Source organism: Pollachius pollachius, assembly GCF_949987615.1.
Source record: "Pollachius pollachius genome assembly, chromosome: 9".
Taxonomy (NCBI): Eukaryota; Metazoa; Chordata; class Actinopteri; order Gadiformes; family Gadidae; genus Pollachius; species Pollachius pollachius.
This window is the reverse complement of record NC_136942.1, coordinates 3,780,534-3,794,213: the sequence shown is the minus strand read 5'-3', so window position 1 is coordinate 3,794,213 and position 13,680 is coordinate 3,780,534. Positions and strand designations below refer to the sequence as shown.

The 13,680-nt window shown below is 49.1% G+C and overlaps 1 protein-coding gene across 1 annotated transcript in view; it reads right to left on the bottom strand.

Moving 5' to 3' along the window:
* The window catches only part of LOC307080378 (solute carrier family 23 member 1), a gene marked incomplete at both ends in the record, with an annotated part of 31,686 nt that extends 28,835 nt beyond the window's left edge, over window positions 1-2,851 (bottom strand). The window contains one exon of the mRNA XM_079743056.1: window positions 2,780-2,851. Coding sequence (XP_079599182.1) covers window positions 2,780-2,851 — 72 coding nt within the window. The remainder of the gene's footprint in view (window positions 1-2,779) is intronic.
* Between the last annotated feature and the right edge of the window lie 10,829 nt (window positions 2,852-13,680).

Below are 13,680 nucleotides of genomic sequence, written 5' to 3'. Positions count from 1 at the left end.
CTTTTGACACTGTGAAGTCTGTAAGTGTTCTGTAAGCACCCGTAAGGCATAAACTGAACCTTTGCTCCCACCTAGTGGTTAAGATCTGTAACTTTGCAGCCTTTGACTGGATCGCCCTACAAAACACCCTTAAACTTTCTGTCTTCACCTCTCTCTCTGTCTTCAAACAAAATCTGCAACAAATCAAAGTTGACTCCTGCACTTGCTAAATAGGCTTTCTTGTCATGCCCTACTGATTAACTGTTTTATTGTATTGTATTGTATTATATTATATTATATATTATAGTGTAATTTATATAACCTTGTTTTCACTTTTAGCACTCCCCTCCCACTTCCCCTTAAAGAGCTTCTAGCTCTTTTCAGGCTTCACTTGAAAATAGGAATTTTGTTCTTAATTTGCTTGCCTGGGTAAATAAAGGTTAATAATAATAACTACTATAGTTTCAAAACTAGCAGCAAATTAAGCTGTACAATACACTGTTACAAATTGAGCTCACTAATCACTAAAGAAAATTGACAGTTGTGACAACTTGTAAATATTGTTGATGTTGATGTTTACTACTAACAGAAAGAGTAACTTGGGATGGTTACAGTTACCTTGTTAGTAAGTGACTTGGGAAAGTTTGCAGTAACCTGTGACAGCTTTTGACAGATTGCTTTGGTAAATGCCAACCAGTATTTTGATACTGACCACTAGTAGATGGTTTTCACCAGGTTATTCTATTAGGACATTATTTCCAGACTCTAATTACAAACATTTGTTTAAAAAAAACCTAATACCAAATGTATTCTTTCAATGATTAATTATGCCTCTCAACTTGGTCCAGACAGCCATTTAATCATTTTATTCTAAGCCTTGCCTCCGAAGACATTTGCTTAGCATTAGATAAGTGAATAATAGTGATGACAATAATCATGGATGCAGAGACGTCACGTTAGCAGTTAAGTAAAATGACATTCCAATGATAAGATGGAAAGTCACTGGTTATTTGTTCTTTGAAATAGGGCGTTCCGATGGGATTACTTTTGCACCATGACAGCCCTCGACTTCCAGAGAAATCTGCAAAAACACACAGGAGGTATCCACAACAAACTTCAGGTTACATAATATACGTAACCTGGGAACGTTAGAAGTACCTTGGGACAATTAATAGTAACCTGAGACAGTTAGAAATAACTTGGGACAGTAAGTAGTATCTTTGGGCAGGTAGAAGTCCCTTGGGACAGTTAATAGTAACCTGGGACAGTTAAAGTACCCTGGGACTGGTAGCAGTAACCTTATATTCACAGTTGTAATATATACAATTATTGGTTTATCCAGTAAACTGACTTTGTAACAATTTATGTTACAGAGTTTTGGGGAGTGGTTCAGAAGAGGAACTTTTCAAAGACCATTCCTTGATCCAGGTGAGCAGAGAGAGGGAACGAGAGAGAGAGAGAGAGAGAGAGAGAGAGAGAGAGAGAGAATGAAGAGCACATTCCCTTGACCTCTGACCCTGAACTGAAAAACTCTTGGGGAAATTAAACAGGAAACAAAAGAATCTCTGTCCTGTCCGAAAGGACAAGGGAGGGGGGTTGAAACTGATCCTACCTTTAATGGCAGATTCCTTTCGCTGCCAATATTGTCTTTTGTGTGTGTTTCTTATGAGACTACCCATGAGTTGAACATGTGGATCAGTTTTTGCGGTTGGATACGTTCGCTGATTTATCCAAAGTTCTACCTAGCTCTAATGACATGGCTCAATGTAAGTCGCTTAAGTTGGTGTAAATGAGAGACACCTAATAAAAAAAGTGGTGGAATACCAAAAAAAATGTCATCATCATACAGAGGGTTCATAGTTGGATGATAAAATAAGACAACGCTAGAATTTGCTCATCTCCACCAGATGTATTCAAATCATTTACATGGCATGAATGAGAATGCAAAGACGCAACAAGGAAGCTGTGCCGTCAATTAGCTTGGGAGCCAAAAAGAATGAACCACACAAAACAGCCGTCTTCTTCTTGCCATCTTGACCGTTTAGAACTATAAAATGGTGCATCGTGACAGCAAGGACAGGCGTAAGAAAATTACCCATTTTATTTTGTTCCTACAGCTGTTCCCTGTTTATTTGGTGACCCCATGGTTTTTATTTTTCCTAAATCTTTCATAGATCACAAATTGAGTGGTTCTACAGCACGGGTTGGCGTTAGGAGACGTATGGGGCTAGGGGTTAACAGCTGTGAAAACCTGCATTTCCCCATGCTGTCTGACCTCTGCCCTTACAACGTTCACAACAAACCCTTTAATTCCTTCTTCTATATTTACATCTTTCTCTTTATGTCTTTAGATATTATTGACCTGTTTCTTTTGATGATCCATAAATGGAATTAGGCCTACATTTTTATTTCTTTACATTTTGCTCCAAGCTTAAATCAGCTTGATACATCGTAACATAGCCGGAACTATAGCCTGAATTGGAATTCCTGTGTCGGTGCAGGCTTTGGTCCAAGCCCATTCCACACTCCTGCCTCGGCATTTATGCATGATGCCCTTAATGCCTCTGCTCTCCTCTCAAGCAGTGAAAAAAAACCCTGGGACCACTGTTCAAGAAGAATGGAGGTTTGAAACATTACCACCGGGGAAGAAAACTAACTTCAACAGAAACCCAAACTTCAACAGGTCTGATTTAGACTCTATGGGTGACGAGGATGAGGGGACCTGTCCAATAGGAGATGATAGGGAGAAGTGTGTGTCTTGAAAGACATGAAGACATCAGTAGACTACAGGAGTACTCACGGCGAAGGCAAGGTTGTCCGTGCCTTGCTCTGTCAGTCCTAGCTCAATCTTGTGCTCCGTAGAAAGATGCATGGTCGAATCCAGAAATCAAAAAAAACTTGAAGGAAATAATAACAATCGAAAAACAAAAAAGACAAGAGTCTTGGGGAGTGGTTCAGAAGAGGAACTTTTGAAAGACCATTCCTTGATCCAGGTGAGCAGAGAGAGGGAACGAGAGAGAGAGAGAGAGAGAGAGAGAGAGAGAGAGAACAAGAGCACTTGAGAGAGAGGATTAGGTGGACCCTAGTACCTTCAGAGAGTGTAGTAAACAGCGAAAAAAGTGAAAAACGAACGAAACACTAGAGCCTTTTCTATTTGTACACGCTTGAGACTACGCATTTCCCTGGGGAATGAGGGAACCCTCCTGCTCGGGACTCTACTGTACTCTGCTCCCCTTGCTCTGACTGGTCCAGGCTAGGCTTCACCGTGCACACGGGGGGGGCAATTTAGTGTCGCAGCCTGTGCCGGTCATGTGAAGCCTGTGATTTTCCCATGCCTGTCACACCCCTCCAACCAGCAAGTGGGCTCCCAATGAGCCAAAGTAAATACACTAAATAACCAAAAACTATAATAATGTTACAATCCCAATGTGCTCAAAAATACACACGTTGTCACGTGTCACATGTTCTCGAGAATCAGCATTTCTCTTAAAGGTAGGGTAGGCAATTTGGAGAAACCAAGTTACATTTTGAAACGGAAAAATCCCAGGCCTCAGCCCTCCCTTCAAAGCCTCTCCTCCAAAACACGTGAGTAGCATGCTGGTTTCAGAATTAAGTCCACCAAGCAGTTTGGAAGACTCTGGTAATGTGCAATGAGTGCACCGGAATGGTGCACGCAGGTGGCCGGGTATATAAATGGATCCATCCTAGCCGTGAGAAAAATTACCCGCAGGAAAAAGGATGCAAGCGTCCATTAATGCCTATAAGACGCAAGCCCGCACCCACAAGAGATGTTAAAGTCTCAAAATGAAATGCCCATTGGCCATAGGACTTTCTCTGTTTATCAACATGCTAACAATGTTATGATTTACCAACAATAACATTGATTTATTGATTGCTGTCAGGATGTAAAGAGAACTTCAACGAAAATGATAAAAAGTGATGAAGAACACAGCCTAAAACAGGTTGACGACATTATAAATGGCTATTGGTGACGTACAACTGGGTCTTATTTTACCATTTTGTATAGTATTTCACTTTGCCGTGGCTAATATAGTGATTTCTGCAGACGCTACAAGGACTTTCTAGTCCTTGTAGTCTAGATAGTTCTGGTTCTCAAAGTACAATATGTATTATTGACACCCAACAATTAACCGTTATATTATAGAATAATTATATTGATTAAATGAAATGATTATGATGGGGGGGGCTATTATCAATATCTCGCCTAGGGACACGCAAACCTCCAGGCCGGCCCTGCACATACCGAACGGTAAACGCATTTCCTGATCGCCTAATCGATTCAAGTCCGCAGCGCAACGGTCACAAGAGTCTGTGTGAAGTAGTCTGGAGTAGGCGTTTCCAGGGTATTATCCATGCTTTTCTCTACGCTGGGTTGGAGATTGAAGATTCGATACAGTGAATCATAAGGAACTCACCTGACGCAACACAAGGTTTAAACATCTGCCAGACAGGTTTGTATCGCTGGCGGCTTCACAAAATATTAGTTTTAGTTTAAAAGGGCAGGGCACAATGACCCCGCCATATCGATTAAAGAGTCAGAACACTTGAGAAGAATATACACGCATATATATCTCGCCATATATTGATGGCCATAACATTCACTTATAAACAACTTTCTTTGCTGCCTGCATGTTTTCTCACTTTCATTAGTACGTCTGGCGGCTAGCCTATGTTTCATGACTGAAAAGGGAAACTGCTGAATTAATGAACTATAATAAGAGAGAATGTTAATCATCTACATTTTGTACATGGCAAAATAATGGGAAAATGTTTGGTGGATCCTGTGCCAAAATACCGCCCCAGTACACTGCATGAACAAGTTAATTAAATTCTTTAATACATTATAGTGTAGTGACTACATTATGGGCTCGTGTTCCCCTCTTACTGATCGAGTGGGAGGGAACTGGCTATGAGTCACGGGGGTCTAGGGGGACGGGTGTTGCGGTTGCACGAGTTCTAGCCATGCGCTGCGAGTGATTGTTCTGCTCTGTCGTTTTTGGATTAAAACAGTTATTATTACGCTGCCTACGTCCTCCTTTTCCTCCGGCACTACATTGGTGACCCCGACGTTCGTTTTTGTAATTTATTCGTTTACAAAAACCGCACAAGCGAACACTGCAATTCTGCAACATGTCCGCCCGAGGAAGACGTTCAAAGCGGCAGACATCACCGTCTCCTGTCAGGGTGACGCAGGTCGTGCGCACCCCCACTCTTAAGCTGCCAGAGTTCTGGGACTCAATGCCTGCTGCATGGTTCACTATAGTAGAGGCACATTTCTATAAAAGCGACGTTACCGACGACGACGACCGGTACAACCATGCTGTGGCTATGTTAGGCAGCTCCACCGCAGCGCGTGTGGTGGGGTTTCTGTCCGCCCCCCCGGCGACAAACAAGTATGAGCGCCTCAAGGCCCTGCTCCTGGAGACATTTGAGCTGTCCACCGCGGAGAGGGTGCGCCGCTTGTTTGACATGTCGGACTTGGGAGACGAGAGGCCCTCTGCACGTATGGAGAAGATGCTTAACCTGCTCGGTACAGAAGACCCCATGATCCTCTTCATGGAGCTGTTTATGCGCGCACTGCCAGCTCAGGTCAGGATGGCGCTTGCTAACACCACCATCGTTGGACCCCGCGCCCTGGCCAGGGAGGCAGACCGGTTCGTCTTGGCCATGCCTCAACGGTCCCCGGACCTGCTGGCTCCCGCGGCTGCTCCACCGCCGGACCGTCGCAGGAGAGCGAAGGACGACGCCGGACCCTCGGGCCAGCAGGGTAACGCTGCGGGCCATTGTTTCTACCACGCCACTTTTGGCGCCAAGGCCAAACGATGCCGCTCGCCCTGCTCCTTTGGACTGGCGGGAAACGGCAGGGCCGGCGTTCGGAAGTAGCCCTGAGCGCTGGTGTCACCAACAGGCTGCTCTTCATAAAAGACACCATTTCCGGTCGCGGATTCCTTTGTGACACGGGTGCCCAATGGAGCATCATTCCGTCAGGGGGATCGGAGGTGGCGAAGGGGGAGCACGGTCCGCAGTTGGTGGGTGCGGATGGCACGCCTATCCGTTCCTATGGCACTAGAGCGGTGGATGTTTGCTTCGGTGGACAACGCTTTTCCTGGGATTTTGTCGTCGCTGCTGTCACGTTTCCCCTCCTGGGCGCTGATTTTCTGTGCGCCCACAACCTGTTGGTGGACGTGGGGAACAGGCGCCTGGTCAACTCGCAGACTTTCGCTTCCTTCGCCTGTACGCAGGGGGAGGCGATCTACAGCGGGTTGTCCAACACGCTCGCCGACAGCGACCAGTACCTTCGGCTGCTCGCCGAATTCCCTGACCTCACTAAGCCCACCTTCTCCGCTCCCACGGTGAAGCATGGTGTGGAGCACCACATCGAGACCAATGGGCCTCCCCTCCACGCCAGGGCCAGGCGCCTCAACCCGGAGAAGCTGTCCGTCGCCAGGGCGGAGTTCGCGCACATGGAGCAGGTAGGCATTGTTCGACGCTCGAACAGCCCCTGGGCGTCTCCCCTGCACATCATCCCTAAGCCAGACGGTGGGTGGCGCCCATGTGGGGACTACCGCCGCCTCAACGACGCGTCCAAGCCTGACCGCTACCCAGTCCCGCATATCCAGGACTTTTCAGCGCATCTGGCGGGCAAACGCTTCTTCTCCAAGGTGGACCTGGTACGGGGGTACCATCAGGTGCCGGTGCACCCAGAGGACGTCCCTAAAACAGCCGTCGTCACCCCCTTCGGTCTCTTCGAGTTTCTGCGGATGCCCTTCGGCCTGAGGAATGCGGCGCAGACCTTCCAACGCCTCATGCACTCGGTGCTCCAGGACCTGCCCTTCCTCTTCGTCTACTTGGATGACATCCTCGTCGCGAGCACCACAGAAGAGGAGCACCTGTCCCACCTCCGGACCCTCTTCACGCGACTCAGCCAACATGGGCTGATTGTCAATCCGGCAAAGTGTGAGTTCGGACGACACACCCTTGACTTTCTCGGGCATCAGGTCTCCGCGGAGGGTGTGACCCCCCTACCCTCGAAGGTAGAAGCTGTTGCAGCCTTCCCACGCCCCTGCACAGTCAGCGAGCTCAAGGGGTTCATCGGGATGGTGACTTTCTACTATCGCTTCCTCCGCCACATAGCTCACATCCTGCACCCACTGTACGAGGCCCAGAAGGGCAAGGCTCTGAAACAACCGGTCGACTGGACGGCGGAACGTGTCAAGGCCTTCCAGGACGCCAAGGCGGCCCTGGCCCGCGCGGCCATGTTGGCCCACCACTCACCCTCTGCGCCCACTGCTCTCACCACGGACGCATCACACTTTGCCGTGGGGGCGGTGTACGAGCAGTGGGTTGGGGATGCCTGGCAGCCACTCGCATTCTTCAGCCGCCAGCTGTCTCCCAGAGAGCGCAAGTACAGCACCTTCGACAGGGAGCTCCTCGGGTTGTGGCTCGCGGTCAGACACTTCCGTTTTTTGCTGGAAGGCCGTGAGTTTACGGCCTACGTGGACCACAAGCCGCTCACACACGGCATGTCCAAAACCACGGAGCCTTGGTCCGACCGCCAGCAGCGCCAACTCTCCTACATCTCCGAGTTCACCACAGACATCCAGGGCGGTGGTCGGTGCGGTCCAGCTGAACTTGGACTACTCCCGCATGGCTGTGGATCAGGCTGCCGACCCCTCCGTCCAAGCTCTAAAGTCGTCGAACACAGGGCTGCGCCTGGAGGAGGTGCTCTTCAGTGACACAGGGGCCAAGCTCCTGTGCGACGTTTCCATGGGTCAGCCAAGGCCAGTAGTCCCCGCCAACTGGAGACGCCCCGTCTTCGAGGCGGTGAACAGTTTATCTCACCTGGGTAGGAAACCGTCCTCACGGCTGGTGTCAGCGAAGTTCGTCTGGCACGGGCTCAAGAGGGATGTGAGGTCCTGGGTCGACACTTGCACTGCCTGTCAACGCGCCAAGGTGCATCGCCATGTCAAGGCCCCCCTGGAACAGTTCGCGGTGCCCGAGCGGAGGTTCGACCATGTCAACGTGGACCTGGTGGGACCCCTGCCCCCCTCGCACGGCTTCACCTACCTCTTTACCATGGTGGACAGGACGACCCGCTGGCCGGAAGCAGTCCCACTCTCCTCAACGACAGCCCCCGACCTGGCCCGGGCGTTCATCGCGGTGTGGGTCTCCCGCTACGGCACTCCTGCTGACCTCTCCTCTGACCGCGGCCCGCAGTTTACTTCGGGGCTGTGGGCGGCGGTGGCAGAGAATCTGGGGGTCCGGCTCCACCGCACTACCGCCTACCACCCACAGGCTAACGGACTTGTGGAGCGCTTTCATCGCTCCATGAAGGCCGCCCTTCGGGCCGGCCTCACGGACAGCAACTGGCTCGACAAACTGCCGTGGGTCATGCTGGGGCTCAGGACGGCGCCCAAGGAGGACCTCCGGTCATCGTCGGCTGAGCTGGTGTTCGGACAGCCGCTGCGGGTCCCTGGTGACTTCATCCCCGAGCCGACGGAGCCCTGGTTCGCCTCCACTCAGCGCGCCTCCCTGCTGGACAGTGCCAGGGCCTTTGCTCCGGTCCCGACCACGCGGCATGGCGTCCCAGCTTCGCGGGTGCCCCCGGAGCTGCAGTCTGCGGGTTACGTTTTCATCCGCCACGACGGCCACAGGGCTCCGCTACGACCTCCCTATGACGGACCCTTCCGTGTCATCGAGGCAGGAGCCAAGAGCTTCATGGTTGATATGGGGGGTACGCCGGAGTGTGTGTCTGTTGATCGCCTCAAACCGGCTCACTTGGACCTTGAACTGCCCCCGGACTTGGCTCTGCCACCGCTCAGGGGCCGCCCCCCAGTCCTACCCCCCCCTGCCACGCCGTGGCCGTTCCCCCCTCCAACCCCTACAAACCCCCACAGCTTGCGGCCCTCGGGTCGACGCTGCCCCCCGCCCCGCACAACAAGAGGATGTGATGGACGATGTCTCACCTCCTCCCGCACCTCCTGACTTTGCCTACAGTCGTAGGGGCCGGGCCATACGCCCTCCTCGCCGCGGGGATTTTGAATATTGAGGTGAACACTGGGGGGGCTGGTGTAGTGACTACATTATGGGCTCGTGTTCCCCTCTTACTGATCGAGTGGGAGGGAACTGGCTATGAGTCACGGGGGTCTAGGGGGACGGGTGTTGCGGTTGCACGAGTTCTAGCCATGCGCTGCGAGTGATTGTTCTGCTCTGTCGTTTTTGGATTAAAACAGTTATTATTACGCTGCCTACGTCCTCCTTTTCCTCCGGCACTACAATAGACTCTTTTAGACCTGATAGGCAAGTGCAAGGTAGGTCCATGTGTTAACTTCTCAATGAACCCTAACCCAACAAATCCATAGATAACCCCATGTCTAATTAAATATCCAGGCCATATGAAGGCACAAACATACTGATTAACACATAGGTGTAAGAGATTATATATCTGATCATGGCGAGGTACAGGCGGAAGAAGGAAATAAATAAAGGAACCATGTGCAGAGGTCGACTGTGACAGACATGAGAGCGCAGCACGCTGTTTTAAAAGGTTTGGCACGTGTGAATTTTGAACTTTGGTCCGAGATACATCACCAATATACTGGTTTATTACAAATATTCTCCCACCATTTCCAGGTGTTTTTTCCGAGTATATAGTTCCACCCCGTGTAACCGGCTCTGTGTTCATCTATAAAAGAGAGATACGTTTGAGTTGACAGGGATTCGGTGAGCTCTGAGGTCATGGACTGATTTGATGCTGATTTATAACAAAAACGGCAATATAGAAATTGCCCCCACCCAAGGGCGTAGGAACCGGGGGGGACGAAGGGGACGTGTCCCCTCCAATATTGGAGACAGGCGCATTTGTCCCACCTAAAAATTATACCAGGGGGAGAAAAATATTTTATTTTATTTTGAAAGCGCAACACAGCGTCTTGTCACCGCTTCTTATCCTAAAAAACTGGATGATTGAGCAATCAAAGAATTGATTTGATATTTATCAGTTCATTACTGCAATTCAGAATGTGTTTTCCTTTACATTTATAAATGTATCTTTTTAGTAGAATAAAATATATTTGTGAATTTTTTCAGTGTAGTTCATTTATGACATATTTCTGTACAAACCATTAACGGATCTGTCAGGTTTCCAATATGTGTCCCCCCCAATGTTAAACTCATTCCTACGCCCCTGCCCCCACCAATATGCTGCCTCTCTCCTGGCACACAAATCGATTCCTCTGGATTTGAAATGCTCACATGATGTCCGAGCCGAAGTGGTCCCTACCTGTCTTCCTTTATGTCGTTAGTGAAATGTTTGTCCCCTGTGTTAGTCATTCTGTTCGAAGGGGTTGTAAGTATCCCTATTCTGCCCCATAGGTTTGGTTCCCATCAGCATCTTTTGGTGCCTTCCCTGAGTCTGATCTCTGCATTTGGGACACATAAGATTTCCCCATTATCCACATTCTTGGCTAACTCTGCCACCCAGTAACCCAGCCTCTCTCCCCAGTAACCCAGCCTCTCTCCCCAGTAACCCAGCCTCTCTCCCCAGTGACCCAGCCTCTCTCCCCAGTAACCCAGCCTCTCTCCCCAGTAACCCAGCCTCTCTCCCCAGTAACCCAGCCTCTCTCCCCAGTAACCCAGCCTCTCTCCCCAGTAACCCAGCCTCTCTCCCTAGTGACCCAGCCTCTCTCCCCAGTGACCCAGCCTCAATCCCAAGCCATCACCAGAGAATTGTGGGAATGTGAGAACACCCTTGAGGACTCTCCTAAAGTCTCTTTTGATAACATCCTCCAAAAATGACATGCTGGGGAAACCTTAAATGAAGACTTCAAACAAACTTCCTAAACATGACCAAGTGAAAAATGCATTGGCTTCCAGTTTACCAACTTTGAAGTTGTGTAATCCCTTTTCTTTTGTCGAGTTTGGTGGTCTCGTTCTTTTTAGACTGCAGGTGTTTATCAAAACATCTTTACTAATAAGTGTCCAATTTGCATCACCAGCTTCTTCTGAATTTAAAGCTACCATATTATATTGCAACATTGTTTAGCAACATGCTATCATGTTGTTAAATAACATTGTTTCAGCATTGTAACATTCGGCCAAGCGTTATCTCAACATGACCGCCACCTTCTCCACCATTCCCTCATGTCCTTGTTTCCTTATTGTCCACTAAGTGTCAGTAGAGGATAATCCAAAAAACAGTTGCTTGGTTTTTCTACAGACAGGGTCTCCAACAGTAGCTCTCCAACATACTACCTTTTAAGCAAAATTAAGTCCTATACATAGAAATAGATTTAGCATAACGTTCAATCATAAAATCAATTATAACCAATTTCTGAGTGCCTGAAGTGTTATAATTGAATAATAATAATACACAATGGGATGACAGGGCCTTACCGAATGGGTGAAGAACCACAGACTTGTGGAGGACATCATTCATTATTTCTAATTCAATGCACTGTATTTTTTTTTCGTGTAGGCAAATTGTATCCTGTTCAAATGATGTTAATTCCCGGAAAACATTTAATTTAGTAATTTCATAAATGCAACAATGCATTGCATAATTGATAACGTCTCTGCAGCCGTTTGGTGCAAAAATGTGGTTATTTTAAGAGAGAAATCTGAATAGCATGTTATTACATGCAGAGGAAACTGTGGAATTTCAAGAAATCTTCAAGATGGTTAAGTTCCGAATGTGTGGGCCTCCCAGCACCTAGATATGAGATACGTATGCATCATTGCTACGATAGCTCAAATCCAAAACTTAATAGACATCACATACCCACATACTAATCAACATTTGAGGGCTAGCCCCCCCCCGCTGGGTACCTCACCTATGCTAGCAGGAAATGGCTGTGTGTTCGGCGGTACCAGCGAGTATTAATGCGACATAGCAACAAAGGTGTGGCGATGTGTGTGTGTGTGTGTGTGTGTGTGTGTGTGTGTGTGTGTGTGTGTGTGTGTGTGTGTGTGTGTGTGTGTGTGTGTGTGAGGTTGGGTAGTACAGTGGCTGGGTTAGTGGGGATAGAGGTTGGGTGACTGGGGAGAGAGGCTGGGTCACTGGGGAGAGAGGCTGGGTCACTGGGGAGAGAGGCTGGGTGACTGGGGAGAGAGGCTGGGTCACTGGGGAGAGAGGCTGGGTCACTGGGGAGAGAGGCTGGGTCACTGGGGAGAGAGGCTGGGTCACTGGGGAGAGAGGCTGGGTCACTGGGGAGAGAGGCTGGGTCACTGGGGAGAGAGGCTGGGTCACTGGGGAGAGAGGCTGGGTTACTGGGGAGAGAGGCTACTGAGATGCAACTGGCCGCAGTCGGTGGTGGTCCTTGGCTGTTGTAGTCTTTTGTGGGGCAGCCATCGTCCTTTGTGGTTCACAGCAGACACCTTTCGCAAGGGACCTATCGCCCATCGATGTCATCACGTGAGGCCTTAAGGCTTCTGCCATGGTGTTGAAAGGATGCGCTGCCCGACGATCACTGCAGTAGCTGCATCTCGCTCGCCCTTTCTCTCCCCCCCTCTCTTTATCTTCCTCTCTCACTGTCTCAGTAAGGGTTATTTTTTTAATCCCCTCACAGAGAGCACTTGTTTATTCACCACAATGGCGGCACATTGGATGCTATCTGTCTTCGTCCTGCGTGTCCTTTCCTGACCCCACCCCCACCTCTCTCTCCATCCATCCTTTAAATCTCTCTCTCTCTCTCTGCAGCTGTCTCCACCTCTCTTTCCCTATCTCCCTCCCTCCATCTCTCCTCTCTCTCTCTCTGCAGTTCTCTCTCTCTCTCTCTCTCTCTCCCCCTCTCTCTCCCTCTCTCTCTCCCTCTCACTATCTCTCTCTCTCTCCCTCTCCCTCTCACTATCACTATCTCTCTCTCTCTCTGCAGCTATCTCCCTCTCTCTCTCTCTCTCTCTCTCCCCCTCTCTCTCTCCCTCTCACTATCTCTCTCTCCCTCTCCCTCTCACTATCACTATCTCTCTCTCTCTCTCTGCAGCTATCTCCCTCTCTCTCTCTCTCTCTCTCTCTCTCTCTCCCTTCCACACATCGCGCTGCTGTTCTGAATGAACTGAGAGATAGAGCGATGACCTCATCACTGAAGCAGCTGGAGCTGCTGCTGCTAATGATGATGATGATGATGAAGGAGCGGGAGGAGGGGCCACCGCGACATGAACCAGAATGAAACATCCAACTCCATTTACCCCCCCACCCACACACACACACACACACACACACACACACACACACACACACTCAAAGATTACGGCACTTAATCTGCATGGCAACAGACCTTTGAGAAGAGGGAGGAAAAAAAGAGAGAGAGAGAGAGAGGGAGAGAGAGGGAGAGAGAGAGAGAGAGAGAGAAGCTAGTGTAGATTAAGAATGAACATTCATTCATTTATATTTCCTCTCTCCATTCAGCCGCCAGATCACCAGGGAAACGGCATGAGCCCAGATTCAGCAGCGTTATGCAGGTGGGGAGAGGGTGGGGGGAGAGGAATGGAATGAAAATCAGTGTCTTTGCATATGGATGTGATTTAAAATGTACTTTGTTTTATTTGACGCCAGCTCCCTCGCTATTTTATTGCTTTTCAGTTTTTACATTTAAATAACTGTTATAGCGAAGCGTATAAAAGGGAAGACAGTTATATTAGAATTGATTTAGTAGCTTGAAGCTAACCTGTGACCTGGGTATT